The sequence below is a fragment of the Charadrius vociferus genome, unplaced genomic scaffold (genome assembly GCF_000708025.1).
Source record: "Charadrius vociferus isolate BGI_N301 unplaced genomic scaffold, ASM70802v2 scaffold12, whole genome shotgun sequence".
Taxonomy (NCBI): domain Eukaryota; kingdom Metazoa; phylum Chordata; class Aves; order Charadriiformes; family Charadriidae; genus Charadrius; species Charadrius vociferus.
Window position 1 is genome coordinate 973,455 of NW_009647422.1, and position 17,640 is coordinate 991,094.

The 17,640-nt window shown below is 36.2% G+C and overlaps 1 protein-coding gene across 1 annotated transcript in view; it reads left to right on the plus strand.

Moving 5' to 3' along the window:
* Positions 1-17,640, plus strand: part of NKTR (natural killer cell triggering receptor) — a 42,209-nt gene that overhangs the window by 12,638 nt on the left and 11,931 nt on the right. The window contains 6 exon segments of the mRNA XM_009880491.1: positions 2,516-2,623; positions 3,673-3,717; positions 5,476-5,563; positions 14,866-14,895; positions 15,773-15,918; positions 17,179-17,401. Of these exon segments, the coding sequence (XP_009878793.1) occupies positions 2,516-2,623; positions 3,673-3,717; positions 5,476-5,563; positions 14,866-14,895; positions 15,773-15,918; positions 17,179-17,401 (640 nt within the window).

Consider the following 17,640-nt stretch of genomic DNA (forward strand, 5'->3'; position numbering starts at 1 on the left):
AATTTTTTTTTTGTCTTTCAGGCAAAATTCAGGCATATTTAGGTCAAAAGAATAAGGCTAGTATTTGGCCATAAACAAAAACAAAAAAAGCCCAACCCATGGACTTTGTACTGGCTGTTGTGGAAAGGTGTCCAAGCTTAGGGAGGTGCTGCAGCTCTAACCAGTAGGACAACTGGTCTCTGTCTTCTGCCTGCTGAGAGTTCAAGGATTGGTTTTGAAAATCAGAGTGACATAGTAGGAACTTAGTCCTCCACCATTTGGCCAGCAGCTTAAGTGCATAGTCCAAAATGTCTGTGGCTTATGGGGAAGTAGTTGAGTTATATGATTTTGCCCACAGTTACACAATGCCTGAAAGGAAGGGAACATCGCAGGTATTGCAATTTATTATGATAGGACTATACTGTCTTGGTGATACTGTAAAGGAGAGTAGAAGAAGGGGCTACAACTTCTAGCCATGGTCTAGAGCTCACCTCACCTCAGCTCAGTTACATGGTCAAGCGCAATGCAGGATCCCATTCCGTAAGGGGTTTATCCATAGCTGGAGGGACAAGCTGAAACATGAACAAAAATGTAGGCAGGTACTCCTTGGTATTGATTGATGTGGAGTTTCCAACGTTGTAGCAAAGAGGGGCATGTTTTGGGGGGGAAGGAGGTGTGTCCATCCCTGTAATAAATAGCTTTGCTTGGATAAATTCTGTGGAAAATAAAAATGGGGTAGGAGGAGGCATGGGTTATGGGCACAGAGTCAGGGTAATGGAAAATAAGTTGTATTCTCTGGGTGAAGACTTCTACAAGTACGATAAACAGCAATGCTATGAGTGGTTTTTATGCCACAAACTGCTCTTTGCCCTCATCGTGACAGCAACAGTCTGTTTGGAATGGCAAATTTAGGGTGATTTGGGCATCAGCTAATTTTGGGTAGAGGAACAATATAGTGCAAAAGGGGAGTGTTGGCTCTGGGTTACAAGTACACATACATGTCTAAGGGCACTATATGGTGCAGAACATACTGGTTAAGTGTCCTCTGACCGAGTGTCAAATGCCTGTTCCATACCCCGTGGTGGGATGAAACTGAATGTTGGGTTATTTGTTCTGTCTCTCCTGCAAGTGTGATTTACATGGTATTTTAGCTGTTGCACAGGGTGTTATATATCTATTACTCTTAATTGCCATGTTCTGTCAGGTCCCCTCTTCTTGGAAGCTAAAGTCAGTGTAGTGTCTCTTGTATGTTCCTTGTCTGGACCAGTATGAATCCCTCATGAACTACTACGTAGGACCTCTGCCCTGAAAGTAGTAGTACCCTCATCCACATGTCCAGTGCAGTTTTTCTTCTGAATTTTGGAAGAAATCTTAATGAAGCTTGAAGTTCTGGGATGCCTTTCTCAAACATCACTGGTAGGCTTGAACTACAGCTGCACCAGGAGCCCCACTGACTGCCACATCTTAGGAAATCTCAGGCTCAGAATGGATTAACAAGTACCGTGGCCTGGCTTGGTTTATGCTGCTGGGTGTGGTACCAGTTCAGGGTTTGGCAGATTATTTTTTTTTAACCCTAACACACCCCCACCCCACCCCCTTTTTGATTCTTATTCACAAAATCACAGAATGACAGGGGTTGGAAGGGACCTCTGGAGATCCCCTAGTCCAACCCCCCCCGCCAGAGCAGGTACACCCACAGCAGGTTTCACAGGACAGCATCCAGGCGGGTTTTGAATGTCTCCAGAGTGGGAGACTCCCCCACCTCTCTGGGAAGCCTGTGCCACTGCTCTGCCACCCTCACAGGAAAGTTCCTTCTCATGTTTAGATGGAACTTCCTATGTTAAAGTTTGTGCCTGTTACCATTCAAGGACAAACTGAATTTTCTTGTATACACAATTTTGTTCCCCTGTTCTGTCAGTCTTTTCAGAAATTGAGGTCTGTTTTGTGTGAGTTTCATACTGAGATGGTGATGATTGGTGCTGGGCGGATTGGCATTAAGGGATGGCCTGACACTGTGCATGGCTTGGTGAATGCATGACACATGGTTGGAGTAGCTCAGTCCCATTTTTTCCAAGAGTGGATTGCATTGGAACTGAGTTGAAACCTGTTCTGACCTCAGATTTCTGTCCTGGGATTCAGCTGGCACATCCAGTTGCGTAAGTGGTTTGAAAAGGGCTCCGGTGAAGCTTCAGCTAACAGCAGTGTGTCTGTAACCACAGAAAATAGTTAACCCATCGTTATCGTGATCTCTTATTTTCATATAAATTGTTATGAGTTGCTAGTAAGTATTGTTAACAAGTACACCCCTTCTTGGAAGGGGAGGAAACATTTTTAAGAAGAAATGTAATCTTCACTTGAGATCCCCCTTGTAAATAGGTCTGTTCTGCCATTAATGGGTGGTGAAAAGGCACTGTGTTATCTTTGATACGTGTGCTATTCTGATGGCTTTCTTATATCCATTAGCACTAGGGAGGTAAAACTCTTGGAATTTGTTCAGTGACAATCTGCGGATTCTTTTTGTTTAACCTTCTTGCAGGTGAAAAAGGGATTGGCAAAACAACTGGAAAGAAGCTGTGTTACAAAGGCACTACATTCCATCGTGTGGTTAAAAACTTCATGATTCAGGGTGGGGACTTCAGCGAAGGTAAAATACACTTTTAAAACAGCAATGTTTTAAGTGGAACAGAAATGTTATAACTTACGTGGTTATAATGCAACTTTATAAAATGCAATGGAAGCATGACAATGCCATAAAAATATTTCATTTGCTGTGAAGTATAGCATAGATCACCCATTTTTTTGTTAACATTTGAAATTCTAAAATGTTTCAACTGAAGTAATATTTATTTAGAAAACGTGTTAAGTTAAAGAAGGAAAATAAAACTACCTTGCTGGAGTTATCACCTATCTTGTTAAAACAGAATTCAAATCCAAGATGTAGTCTTGCTGATTTTCTCTTTTGTGTCTGCAGTAGAGGCAACACTAGTAATGCTCTATTGGTACGGGGACCTAACTATGTGAAAAAGTTTGCTTTTCTTCATTATTTGTAGAAAATGAGCTAGAAGCATTTAACAAATATGTCTCCAAAAGGAGATTTTTTTCAGGAGTTTTGTTTCCTTCCCTGCAGTATGTGTACACCATAATGTTTTAGTCTTTCCTGAAATACCTGTCCTTACCAAAACGTGTATTTTCTTCACTGTGTCCTGAAACCTTGTACCTGACAAAACGGGTGTGGTGAGGGAATATCTTGTTTCGAGAGTCGAGTAGAAGTGCCTTTAAAACTGCTAGCTACTTTCTTACCTTGTCTGTTCTAGTGGTGTCTCTGCCACTTTGAGCTGGGCAAAACTGTTGGTCGTACCTACTGTGGTCTTTTTTTTTTTCTTTTTTTTTCTTTTTTTTTTGGGTTGCAATTATTGTTTTGCTGTCTGCTGCTGCTTTAGCAAATCCCAGTGAGGATTAGCCTTTGGAACCCTGCTTCAGGCTTCCCAGTGTTCAAAAGCGCTAAGGCAATCTTCATTCTCAATATTTTGAGTGTCAGCAGGATAATGCATGGCTGACTTTTAATTAAGGAACTTATGCTCAGGTAGTAGTAACTGGCCAGAGTATCCTGGTTTTTATAAACTGGTAGAAAGTTATACACAACTTTTTTTCATAATGAAGCAAAAGGTTTAATTCATGCTTTTTATTGCGTAGGTAATGGAAAAGGAGGTGAATCTATTTATGGTGGCTATTTTAAAGGTAAGAGGAAATATGTCTTTGCAGATTCTTTATTCAGTTCTGAGATAAACAAGTCTTGATTCCCAAGCTACTTAATGAAAACAGGTCTACTTATAGATCACCTTTTGCATGAAACTAATGTTGCATGAGAATTATTTTTACATGCATGACTTTCAGATAATTTTTTGGTAATATTTAACTTTAACTGACAATTAATTAAGGCTAACATTATTGGTTAAACATGACTTTCAGCATGGAGGTTAGGCAACTTTATTCATGAATAAACTCCTATCTTCCTGCCTAAAACTGTCAACATATTCTTTTGTTTATAGAGAATGTGGTCTTTTGCAAAATGAAAAGGTAAGAGACAAAAGCTCAGTAACACAAATTCAAACTCTGTTCCCTTGTACCCTCCCTAGTAAATATATAGACAACTGATACGTCCGTTTGTAGATGGATATCTGTGTTGCTTGGAGAAATGAAGAGTTCTGTGTCTAACCTTTCTGAGGGTTAATGACTTATTCTGAGAAAGAATACTGGCATAATTTCCGGCTCTAAACAGTTATTTCTTCTTTTGTTAACGTCCCTTTCTTCCCCTTCCCTATTCAAGGTTTGTATGCTTGGTGTTCTTTTCTAAAAGTGTTGACTTCATTTATATGCTACGCAAGTTATTTTACTGGCAAAGAATTTGTAAATAAATGTACACATACCTCTTTTTGAAATCTGTTGTTGGAAGGAAAATGGTGAGTTTATGAAATATTTGTTTAAAGACATACAATTCTTTCTTGCAAAAAACCCCAGGTAGTTACTGTGGTATTCAAGTGTTAATAAAGGCACTATATGTATTTATGTAACAGCCCCTGGTTCTGTGTGTTTTTCAAGTAGCTCTGTGTGGTTAAGTGCGTGCCATTAAGTTTGTCTGAAACAGACATAGTTTGGTGTTGGAGTATTACAGCCTTTAGTCAAAAGAAAGTGTCGAATAGATCCATTTGCTAAGAAGTTACTATGGTTTGTTTCTAAAGGTGGAGAGTGCTAAATATGCGTCGTGTTTTGATATGTAATCGCAATAATAACGGCTTTGTACGCTCAAATTACTATTTTCAGCTTTGAAAATGAACTTCAGAAGATCTGGTTTTATATTATGCTGTACAATCAGGAGTCCTCTTTAGATCACTGGAACATAAAATGCATGTTTAGTTTAGTCTTAATTGATTTTATACTTAGGTTGCAGGAAGAGTATGTTCTTTAGTTTCTCATTCAGGTATCTAGGGTTTATTTCCCTTGTACATTTTGAGACTTCCAGTTTTGAATTGATAAGTGGCTGTGTTTTAATGTGCCGTACCAGGGGAATGGCTTAGATCTTTCTACCTGAGGTACATGCTATGTAAATAACAGTATCATGTATGTTAAGTCTTGTTTTAGGATGTCAGTAAGTCTGCCAACCTTGTTTTTATTCAGAAAATGATAGATTTAAATCCAAGTCTGTGAGAATGTAATGTGTATTGAAGATGCTAATAATGACTTTATTTTTTTTTCATTAGAAATTTTTGCACTGTATCTGAAGCTACTCCTTTTGGAATGAATGCTTTCTGTCTCATAACTGCTTCTACTGTAACTTTTTAGAGGCTTGTTTAAACCTGATCTTTGTTTTTTCCAACCTGTTCATGTTTCTTCAGCAGCGAAAGAATTTCTCCTTATAGCATCCATAAGTTACTAAGACAATTAGATTTGCATTCCTTGTCAGGGAAAATCTGACAAACATATTTTTTCTTCAAACAGATGAAAACTTTATTCTCAAACATGACAGAGCGTTCCTTTTGTCAATGGCAAACCGAGGGAAACATACCAATGGTTCCCAATTTTTCATGTGAGTAGATGTAATATGACAGTTGAGCTTTTCTTAAACAGAGAAGCGCTGTTCATGAGAAAGATGGTATTGCTAAATTATCTATAACAGTGTTATCCGTCTTATTTTAAATAGGGTTGAGGGGGTACCTGCACTGTAAGCAATAATAGGAAACATAAGTTATTGCAATTTGCTTGTGGCATTCATTTGGATTAGAAGCTGGTGCTACATGGATGTTCCTTGTTCATCACTTTTTACCCTAAAAATATGGCTTATGCAATAAGTTCTTAGTGTCCAGAAAATAGATTCTTTGGCTTTGTGTGTGCACCAACCAAATTTTAACAGAGTATCTGCAAATTACGATGTTGAGCATTGTATGCTAAAGGGAGTGAGATCTAGAGGTGGTTTGTATGATTTTGCATGTGCTCTTTAAAATATGATGATTTAGTTTGGGGATTTTTTGTTTGGTTTTGCATGTGCCCTTTAAAATATGATGATTTATGATTTAGTTTGGGGATTTTTTGTTTGTTTCTTTTTTTCATGGGGAGGATGAGTAGGAGTTTTGTGGTTTTGGATTTTTTTTTTTAATTTTTTTTTTTAATTTTGGAGTGTTTGTTCCTGACGTGTTTTTCTTCTATATTGCTGCATAGTTCTGTTTACCTGTGCATATACCAATTACTTTGGTACCAGCACTATGTAAAAATATGTTCTGATGATCAGATTTTTCCGTCATTACCTTAAAAAAAATAAAAAAAATCCATTCTAGTATGTAGGCATATTCTTTCAAATTGTAGAAAATGCAATTCTCTCTACCATCAATAAATACTCAGGTCTCGTGTCAGGGTCTTCTGGTTAAAGCGGTTGTATTCTAGGTTCAGTATTAATATTTTTAAACATGCTTATTTGTATGTGATTATTCCTCCTGTTAACTCCCTTTTAAAAATTACCTTCAGTTAATGTTTAACAGTTTATATTTGGAAAGATCTGGATTATAACTTTGGGCTTGTGCTGAGAAGAGCTTTGTGAAATAACATTGGTGTTTTCAGAAGTAAATTTTAGTGTAGTTACTTACCTAGAAAAACTGTTTTTTTCTTTGCCATCTTTCTTGGGGGATAAGAATGAATGGCGCTTCACTGTCTTCACTAAAGGAGTAAAATGTCCTCAAGAATATTTCTTTGCCTGAAAAAGATCTTCAGTATGACGCAATGAAGTTCAGATAAGAGACATTTTTAGGTTTCTTCCTAAAGAATGCCCTAAAAATGGAAAATCAGTAGGAACCTAAGAGGAAGTCTTTCACAGTTATCACTGTTCTGACTTTCCATAGAGATAAAATTGTGTTTAAAAAAAAAAAAAAAAAAAAAAAAAAAAAAAACAAAACAACCACCCCCCCAAAAAAAACACCCAAGAAAAAAAACCACCCAAAACCCTCATTTTCTATTACCCTCAAACCAAATTTTAGATGTTCTTCCTCACAGTAAATCTGAATGGAAATATATACACATTAATATGGAATGCAATCTATATATAAAAAACCCTTGTGGTTTACTGAGCTCTCTGCAAGACATTGGTTCGCTATTTATTAGTTCGTGACTTATCTTTTGGTTCTCTTGTCATAATTTTCCATTTTTAAGCTTATCTGGACAATATACATGAAAACTTAAAGATGTCGCATCAGTCAAGAAGCTATCATTTGAGGGCTCTAAAGTTTCTTTTCTCTCCTGCATTTGATTCAGAAGTCATCTTCTTTCCCTTATGCTTAGTAGACTCAGCTTACTTGTTATCTGTTGATTTAACAGACATAAACACCTTCTCTCTCCCCACACGCCAAAACAACCTAAGGTTGTTTTAGATGCTAAATTGTAAGTTACATGGGACAATGAAATGAACGGTATTTAAGAGCACTTTCCTCAAATACAAATGTATTTTGAAAGATGCAGATTTCTTCACAAAAAATCCATTCCTTCATGATAACACTGTTAAAGTGAAAGTGTTAGTTTGGTGCAAATTCAAGCAGGGTAAGATGCGTAAACGTAGTCATCTCCATGTAAGCTAGGTTCACCTCAGCTGCCTGTAGGAGTCTAAAGCCGTATTTAGGGTCCTGGGGTGTCCTACCTGGCCTTCAGCTGCTGGGAGAGAAAGGTGTGGATGTTCTGAAGGTCTTATGTCTCACCTGCCTGCCCCATGCAGATTTCTTGGGTATCCTGTAGTGTCTTAAATGGCACCAGCTTGCCCTAGAGTCAGGCAAGTGAATTGAGCCCAGGTGTAAACTCCCAGTATAACTGATGAGGTTTAGATGGGCTGCTGTCTAAGTCTTTAAAGCATGTTCTAATGCTCTTGGCTGCTGTGACCCTCTTGACCAGGGCTTTTTTCATTTTGCCACGTGCAGACATCTAATGCTGTTTGAGACACCATTGGAACCTCCAAAACAGGGCGTGCAGATACGATATAGCACCTGCAAGACACCCTGCGCTCCTGGAGTAGCAGCTGGAAGCCAGGCAGGATGCAGTAGGGCAGCTCAGGATGCCTGTACGTTGGCAATTGAGCGTTCTCCCTAGATCTGGCCAGCAGCTGAGATGCCTAGCTCACTTGCGGATGCCTTTACTGTGTTCAAGTTTATGCACTTAAGCTGAAACCCACCTTTGGCCTCCAGTACTCAGCTAATCCTGGGAATGAATATGGACAGTTGTAGAATCCATGCAGAAGCTGCTGAGGCTGCTCCTAAAGGCAGGTGTGTATGTATACAGTCAGTTGCAAAGTCAGGTTCATGTCTGGTAACTCGATTTACAAATAGGCAAAGATGAATGGTGAAACACATAGTTCAACAGTCTGTCTTTTTGTTTTGTTTTTTTTTAATGGTGGAACTTGGTTTCTGCTTCATAACATGGAGAGTTAGAATTTCAAGATTCAAAGTAGGAAACAATTGGTAAAGACTTTATCTAGGCAGTTTCTGACTTAACTTTAAAATGCAATATGTTAAAGCAGTTAGTCTTGCTTGGTGACATTTGTCTAATTACTTTAGGGAATGTACTGTGCATCTATACAGCTTTTCTTTAATAAAATACGTTTGTTTCCTTACTTTAAGAAACACATTTTAATTTCAGCTTATACTCAAAAGAATGCTCAGTTATTCAGTAGTTATCATTAGGAAAAATGTTCTTCAAATGTGTAACCTGAAAATTGTGTGAAAGGCCGTCTTCAGTGTCAGTCTTTTAGATATATTTTTTTCATGGTTTGAAGATGTTTCATTTTATTGTTCGGATTTATAGAAAGGGAAATAGTTCCTCTCCATCTGAACTCTAGATGTTTCCATTTTTTTCAGAGATTACTTCAAGGATGAGAACTCTATATTGCTCTATCGTGCACATGTCTAATGTAGCAGATAAGGAATTCAAAGAAGTTATTTTCTTTTATATTAGTATTTATGCAAGTAGGGCTAAAATAATAGCAAGAATCCTGACTGTAACAGTTTTGCTTGCTCATCAGAACTGCTTTCCCTGCTTACCACAGGAAAGTGTCATTTGGAATAACGAGCCTTTCCAGACAGTAATTAGGTAGTGAATATCTCTTTGACAGACTGTACTAACAAACTGGTCACAGCAAGTCTCTGTGCAATGCCTAAAAATTGTTTAAGTTGAGCAACAGTGGTGAGTTCTACTTGAAATAGAAGCTCCAGACTAATCTTAATGTAAACAAGCATCTGACCAATCCTAAAGTATCATCAGCTTTCTTTGATTCATCAGGAATTTCTCTGGCATGAATGAGTTTGAAGCATTTATAAGCAACAATAGAGAGCTAGGCATGGAAAAGACAGTGTAAGTATTGTTAGAAATCTCCAGTGAGGCCACTGTAACTAGAATGAGCATAAATTAAAGCACTGGTAGAAACTGGCAAGATTCGAAAGTAGAATAAAGAGTCAGAAGCGTGTGTGTATATATATAATGTCAGCAGTACTGTGTTTAATGCTCGTTGACTAATTTTCCCCACTTCTTATCTTTTTTCTTACTTGAGTTGTAGTAACAGTATAATGTCAGCAGTACTGTTTAATGCTCGTTGACTAGTTTTCCCCACTTCTTATCTTTTTTTCTTACTTGAGTTGTAGTAACAGTTGGGTTGAAAGGAGGCTGTTTAGCTAAGGCAGGATTGTTTTTTCATGCACGTGCACTCTAAATAGGCGAAGTCTACTCACACATGTGTCTGAGAAACATTTCCGAGTCTGAGGAAACGCATCTTGTTGAAAGCCAGCGGAAAGGATACAGAGACTATCCCTTCATAATGTTCAGATTTGTGAAATACTGGAATTTCAATTTTCTATACTCAAAGGGATCTGTTGTAACATTTTATTGAAAAGGCTTGTGTTGAAGACAGTTGTAAGATACCAATTTATAAATGAGCTATTTGCATTTTCAAATAACACCACTATTAATTTGCTTCCTTTCTGTGAATAACTTCTTTCAGAACCATCATTTATTTAGCAAGTGTTCTAAACATCACCCGAGTACCTGAGTGCATTAATTTTCTTTTAATTCTCCTGTTTTCCATGTTGATACTCAGATATGGAATCTCTAGAATGGGGTAGAGGTTGACAAGAACCACTCTAGAATCTTTTTTTTTTTATATACTCCAATATCTGTTTTGAACTGTTGCTGAAAAGATTATGATGGTTATTATTAGTTACTGGGGGAGCATTGCACAAATACAGTTAATGTCTTTAGGTCCCTGATTTAGAGTTGGGGGGGATAGTCAGCCCGTTCCTGGATGTTCCAAGCTCAGTGGCTGTATTACTTGTTGGGTGATGTTCTTCTTGAGCCATGTATTCTGCTTCTCAGTTGAGCTGATCCGATAATGGTATCTTGTCTCTTTAGACCAACACCATCATGCCTGTGACCATACCCAACCTGTTAGTAAGGAAAGTTGCAATACAAAATAAGTGCAACCCTTGCGCAAATGAGTAGATAAAGTACTATAAATTTAATGAGACTCCTGATCCTACAAATGCTTGCATGGGATTAACTTTGCTTCCATTGTCTTACAAAATCTGTCAAGCTATGCTTACTAGAAAAATAGAAGTGACTCTGCAGAACGAAGCATAAAGAAAACAATAGGAGGCAAAAAAAAGTAAACAACCTCTTTGTTGTCTTTGGGAAGTTTTGTGTAATTATTAATTTATTGCCTTGTTATTTAGACATGTAGTTTACTGAGGAATATGTCCTTATTACAACTTAGAGGAGGCCTCGATTGTGTTCCTTATCAGTTCAAATGCTTAGAGTTCTTGCCTCTGTGTTCAAAAGCTATTTAAAACTTGAGGCTGTTTTGATATTACTGCTAGATTTATACTAATTTTTTTTCCATATTGAGGGTATTGTTGGTTTAATGTGTCTCTCGAGCTCTGCTTTCTTGCTGAAAACTAAATAGCTTTTTTTGGTTTTAAAAATGTTTTTAATGTGTGGTGCCATGCCTAGTTACTAAATCCAAACAAACTAACCACTTTGATCTGCTAAGTGAAGGATAAAATAAATCGTGAGGACTTTCTTGATTTTACAAATTATTTCTGAATGTTGCCAGCTTATTAAAAGTGGTTCACTTCTAAGTCTTCTTGATGTCCTATAACAGGCATTTTTCTAACAAACAGTAATTATTTTTTTACTGTGAATGAAATACCTTTGAACAAATTTTTGAAAAATTGACAGTAATATAAAAAAACCTAAAAATTTCAAATGAAAGGGGCTGACGTTGCATTATTTTTGAGCAAAAGTGGTATATGTGCACTTACCACACAAGCAGGTCCCATTGGCTTGATCAAAAGTTTATGTAAAAGCACAGCCCGTGTGAAAGCATTCACAGGATGCTTTTATGTGTAATAAGTAGCAAACAGGTCATTTCACTGCTCAGATAAGCAGAGCCGTAATTAAGAAGTAATAGTTTGGGAGAAAAAAATAGGGATGAGCTCAACTGATTATGCAGTTTTAAAACATTGCTGCTGCTCAGAATTATACCAGAGCAAAAGTATGGTCTTAGCTGGTGCACGTTTTGTCTTTTTTGAGTCTGCAATGTGTTTGTTTTTCTATAATTCTGAACACAAGCAATCTAATAGTAATGTACGTATTTTAGAGAAAACACCTATTTTTCTTAGTTTTAGAAAAGCTTCATAATGTGAGGAAGATGTCAGCTAATTATGAAATGTATGAAGTTGTAGACTTACTGACTTAACACATTTCATTTGTAAATAAAAGCATTTAAGCTATGGTGTGCCATCCTATGAAGTATATACTTAGGACTGGATTCAGTAGAGCCTTTGAACACCTATATAACTGCAAGCACATGAATAAACCTATTGAAATCAGTTGTTCATCTGCTTGAAGTTATGCATGTGTTCTCACACTTTTGCTGGATTGAGACGTAGAGGGGAGCGGGAGGGTTCTCTTTTCTAACCATTTATCTTTTTAATAGCGTATGCAAGCAGGTTATGTCTATAGGTTTCTTTTTGTTTTTAAGGAGAACTTGCTGTGGTTTTCAAAGTACCTTGTATTCTAAAGAAAATTTAGAGCCCTCTTTTAGGCATCCTTGTTCTGCATACAACTTGATTAATATTAATTTTAAATTTGTATTTAATAAAACATAGACTCAGTTTTGTCTGAAAATGTATTACAATTTATTTCTGCCATTTTTGTGTAAAATTTACAGAAACAGTGTTACATCGTGCGCTCCAAAGGTAATGTCTTATTCCTCTAAGGCTGTGTCCTTTCCTTTTCTTCTTTCTGTTTTTATCTTTCTTGTTTTTCTGATCATATTGTTATGTGCATTGAATCCTTTGTTAGGACTGAGGTTCTTGGGGGGGTGAGTGATAACATGCTTTTACCAAAAAGATGCTTTTCTCTTCAGCAGTATCTCAAACCAATTTACTTTAAACTCAAGTGAAGAAAGGTATTTGTCCTTCTGTACATAACTTGGATAATAGTATATATTATAAGACAGATTTTGAATGTTTTAAACTATAAAAGTTCTGTATAGAAATGTTTTAATAAAATATTATTTTGGGGGAGGAACTCATCGTGACTAGGTTCCTATAGTGCAAAGGCAGTAAGTAGGTTTTTCTCCTGATTAAGTTTTGAAGCCAAAGCAAATGCTCAAGGATTGAAAGGCAGAACGTAGGCAGAAAACTTTCAAGTGGTCTTTTAAAGTGCACGTTTGCAGAATAAATGTCATGTTACAACCTTAACATCGAGATGAGAACTTTCAAAAGCACAATGAGGAGTTGGGGTTTCTGCTTCCCGTAGGAAGTTTGAGTCACCAAACTCCTTGTCATGCATCTGACAAAGTTTTCTTTTTGGATAATGCTTTTCCTTGTGTTTTCACTTCATGAAGAAGTAAAGGAGAAAAATCCTATCCGTTCTAGCTATCGAACTGCCACTGTAATGGAAGAAACCTCTACGTGGGTTTTAATGTACCAACTGTCCCTTTCTTTGCTTACTGAGGACTAGTCTAAAGCAAGTACGTGCTGAGGGAATTTGCTCAATTGGTCTTCAAGTGCTGCTGCTGCGTGGCAGGAGCACATTGCTACAGCATTCATACACAGTCTTTTTGAACCTGTTGCTATTTCTAGCTAATTCTAAGCACTAAGTTATGTTTATTATTGGTTTCATTGAAGTAACCCATTTCTGTTTTTTCAGTACTTTAAATCAATCAGCTTTATAATTAAGCCTGCTTAACTGTTTACTTAACAGCAGGTTGTTAACGCAGTTAACTTTTGCTTAAAGAACTTCAAAAGCTGTAAGAGTTTTTGTTTGTAGCAATATACTGTATTAGCAAGAGAAAAACAAATAATACCCCCTACTATTGAGAAATTAAATGTCATCTTCATAGCGTTTCTTTCCCTGTGTTAAACCAAAGAAGTTTTCTGTATTATTTAGTATTACAAAAGTGGAAGGTCTGGTTGGCATTTGGAGCTTAAAAAAATAAAGAGTGTAAACACTCCTGATTCCCACTTCCATCTTTTGACATGCATTCCAGCACTGCAGTGTTTTGTGAGCTAACAGTTCAAAACTCGAGTGAAGATATGTGCTTAAAAAGTAGTATTTTAATAGTGAAAAACTAACTTCATTGTACCACATCTGTGTTACTGTAAATTTAGAACAAGCATCTGTGATTGCTTACTTATGTAGAGAGAGGGGAGTTCATTCGGAGAAGGCTAGGAAGGCAAAATAGTGCCTGGGGAGGAGAGGAAGAATGTTTTCAAATATTAAAGTAGCTTCAAATGCAAATTATCTTGACCTCTATTTTTTTTTTTTCTTCCCCAATATATAAGATTAGTGCAAGTTCTGATATTCTGTACTGAATTTGTCTGCATAGCAAGGTCCCCTGTGCAACGTTATTCAGTTATTACTTGTAGAAATAATTTCCTTTCTTTTTTGGAAAAGAATATAGAGAGATATCAGGTCATAGCATTGCCATCAAAAAGGTGAATCTCAACATGTAATTATATATGCACAGTCTTGAATATTCCTATTTGAAGTCAGCTCAGAAATTTGGCATAACTCCAAATGCCTTTTAAGATAGTGTACAAAATGTAACACAGTTGCATTTCTCCTTCAGGCTAGAAACAGCTAAATGTGGGAGGCTGAAAAATAGGGAAGAAGTCTGCGTTTATCACAGGAGTCAACTGTAGGGTAGCGTATAATGTCCGCTTGCATTATGCTGCTGTTTTTGGGAAGCCTGTGAGCTTCTGAGCTGAAGTGCTGTAGTCTTGCTGGTTTAAAATGGGAGTATTGTTTTGTATTCCCAGTCACGAAGCCGATCAAGTCAATGGAGAGTAAAAAAGTAGAGGGGAGGGAAGCAAAGAACCTATCACATGTGATAACCCTCTTCTTTTAAATAAACTGACTTAGATGTGACCTGGTAATGCAAGAACGTGATAATTTCAGAAACCTTTAAATTCCATTAGTTACCCAATATTTGTTGCCAAATTGTATCCTCCCTGTGATTAAAAATGTTAGTGAGTTATCTTTGAATGTGTATTTAAAGACACTTATTTGAAGATTGTTTATTGCATGCAGAAAATGATATTTGGTACAACTTTCAAGTATGCACAGTTAGCTAAACTTCAAACAAATTTCATGTAAAAGTTTAAAAAAGCCAGTGTGTATAATCTGTAAAGTTTTTTTAATTCCATGTATGTAACTGGATTTTTTCACTATTTTTTTTGTCTTACCTTCACCTCTTTTTTTTTTTTTTTTTTTTCCCCTGTGTCATTCTCCTCTTTTATTTCATCTGAATCCCTGATTTTTATTTTTTTTTACCATCTTACCATCTTGCTGTTTGTCAAACAGAACAACAAAACCTGCTCCTCATCTGGATGGGTAAGAATCCTTTACAGTTTCTCCAACAATGGCTAAAATTTGAAGGTTGTAAATCCTCACATGTTGTATTGAAAGTAAACAACAGTGGGAAAAAAAAATCTTAATTCTGTGAAAGATTATACAATAGAACAAGATGGAAAACAAAAGTTTCGGCTCTATAAAAATTTCAAGTTGCAACTTATTTCCTAAAGCTGGTCAAAAATGTGGAAGGTCTTAAATCCTGACATTAATTTCTTTAAAACTGCTGCCCTCAGGCCATAAATCAGTGAGTTGAAATGTCAAGTTTAATATATTTGATAGTACTCTTTTTTTGTGACATGTCTTTATGCCCAAAATATCTTAGTTCCCATAAGTATAAGTTATGGGGCAAACAGAAGGAGGACAGAGGAATGTGAGATGGTAGAACAAAACTCGGGATTCCGTAATTATAACTGTCTTTCCAGTGCCAGTGGGAACTTGTATGCTGAGTTTGTATAGACCTATAAATGCTTCTTCTCTAGGGAAAACTGCACTTTTGTCATTTTCATTTATGGACTCTTGATGTCTCTATTGCACGAAATTTCAAAAATAGAAGGATAGATTAGAAATAATGATCTGTTTGCATTGTCCCTGTAGAAGAGAGTAGAATGACATCAAGTATTTCTCTCAAATTGTACTGCAGTGGCCCTCTGTTTCATATTGCTGAAACGTTAGCATTGTTGTAAATGTAAAAGTAATAAAAAATCTTACTTAAGTTTATTACATCTCAACAGCCAGATAATGCCAGTGAAGCTGAATGTTTCTATTTCAGAATGACTTTTAAAAATCTGAAATTCATTGGAAAATAATTACAGCAATATATAAATGTTTGTACTTTCCAAATATTTTATTTCTGCAGTGTACATGTTGTCTTTGGACTGGTTATTTCTGGTTTTGAAGTAATAGAACAAATAGAAAATCTGAAAACTGATACTGCAAGTAGGCCCTATGCAGATGTACGAGTTATTGACTGTGGGGTGCTTGTTACAAAATCAGCAAAAGATGGTAAGCATACATATAAATGTAGTTAATTAAATGTTGACATTGTTTTCAGAAAGTATAAAAATTACACCAACATCTAAAAATCATTATAGTAAATCTCTAGAATCTTAATTAATTCTTACAGACATTGAAAATTTAAAGCTTGGTGTAGGTGAGGAAGGCACAGCAAGGGAAAACGTTTTCTGACCTTGGAAAATGTATGCCTGCCTCTTATTCTCCTTAATTATTGTTTGAGGTTAATGCAACATGCTCAAAAAGTAATTAGAACTTATTTTTCTGACTTTGAAAGATGGAGACACGAGCCTAAACTTTTCTTAAAGTTGAATTTTGTGCAGTTTACAAAGCTTTCTTTTAAGAACCTGTAATGTTAATGTATGTGGTATATGTAGTCAACGTAATTTTCCTTTTCATGAGAATTCATGGGAAATAAATGATCTTAAATATATGTTTAGGCAGCTGCTGCAAATTAGTGCAGTGTCAGTTTTCTACTCTATTTTTTACTTTCCTTAAGGGTAATGTGATTATTCATGTCCTTTAAGAAATTCAAAAGGATAGATAATGTAAAAGTGTGAGGATGCAGAAAGAAGAGAATGACAAAGTTTTAGAAATAAAAAATATATGATTGAGGCTGTGACGGACTCTTTCTTAAACTTTGTTTTATAATCTGTGCATTTCTTTCTAAAGAAACTAATTTTAATTTTTTAACTATAAATGGTCTTTACTTACACGTGTATTCCATTCTAACCCAAAGGTGGGAGTTCAGTGTTATAACCTAAAATCCATTTTCAAAGGAAAAAAGGAGGGAAACCCTTCTTCTTAAAATTATACTTATTTCTCAAAGTTTCTTTATATCGCCTTGGCACAAGTTTAATGTTCAACTTCAGTTATAAAATTACTGTGTACAACTTGTCAATGCAAAGCCAAAACATTTGTATGTCATCTTATATGGTGGAGGTTGTGCATGGGAGTTCTTACAGTTCATTTCACAGCAACTGAAGAAATCTGTTTACAGCTGTCTTTGCTGGAAAATATTTGTATCATTCGGCTGTTACAGGTTTAGGCTGGACACAATTATATGACTCTATAATTGTACTTTAATGTAATTCATTGTGAAAAAAATTCATAGTTTATCCACAGAGCTCCACCAGAGCAGTGCATGTGTGTATTTATACATATATGAAATTGTATATTTTGTGTTGTATATGTACGCAAGAAACGTACATGTATATGAACATACTGTAAATTTCAAATGTCTGTTTTAAGCTTTGGAAAAGAAGAAGAAAGTATGTTCTGACTCAGAAGTTTCAGACTCCTCCTCCAGTGCATCAAGCTCTTCAGAAACTTCATCTGACAGTGAAGCTGAAAATGAAAGAAGCAAAAGAAGAAAGCGTAAAAGAAGAGCTAAACCCAAACAATCGAGAAAACGAAGAAAGGAAGAGAGAAAAAAAGAGGATCCAAGGTGCAAGCGAACCTCAAACCAAAGACGGTGAGTAGTCTCTTAAATTTAAGAATTTCAGAGAAATCTGAGAAATTCTTCTTTGTTTTTATGAAGTACTCAAGTAATGAATGTAAAAATGCTTTTATTTAAATTTGGATTTTGATGGTTGATTTTTATACACGAACAAAACCAATCAAACAAAAATAAAAAGCTGAGCTTGTTGGGTGGCTGCTTCTATGAAACAGTTTAAGATCTGTGTAGATAGAAGCTAGAGTGGCTTTGAAGTA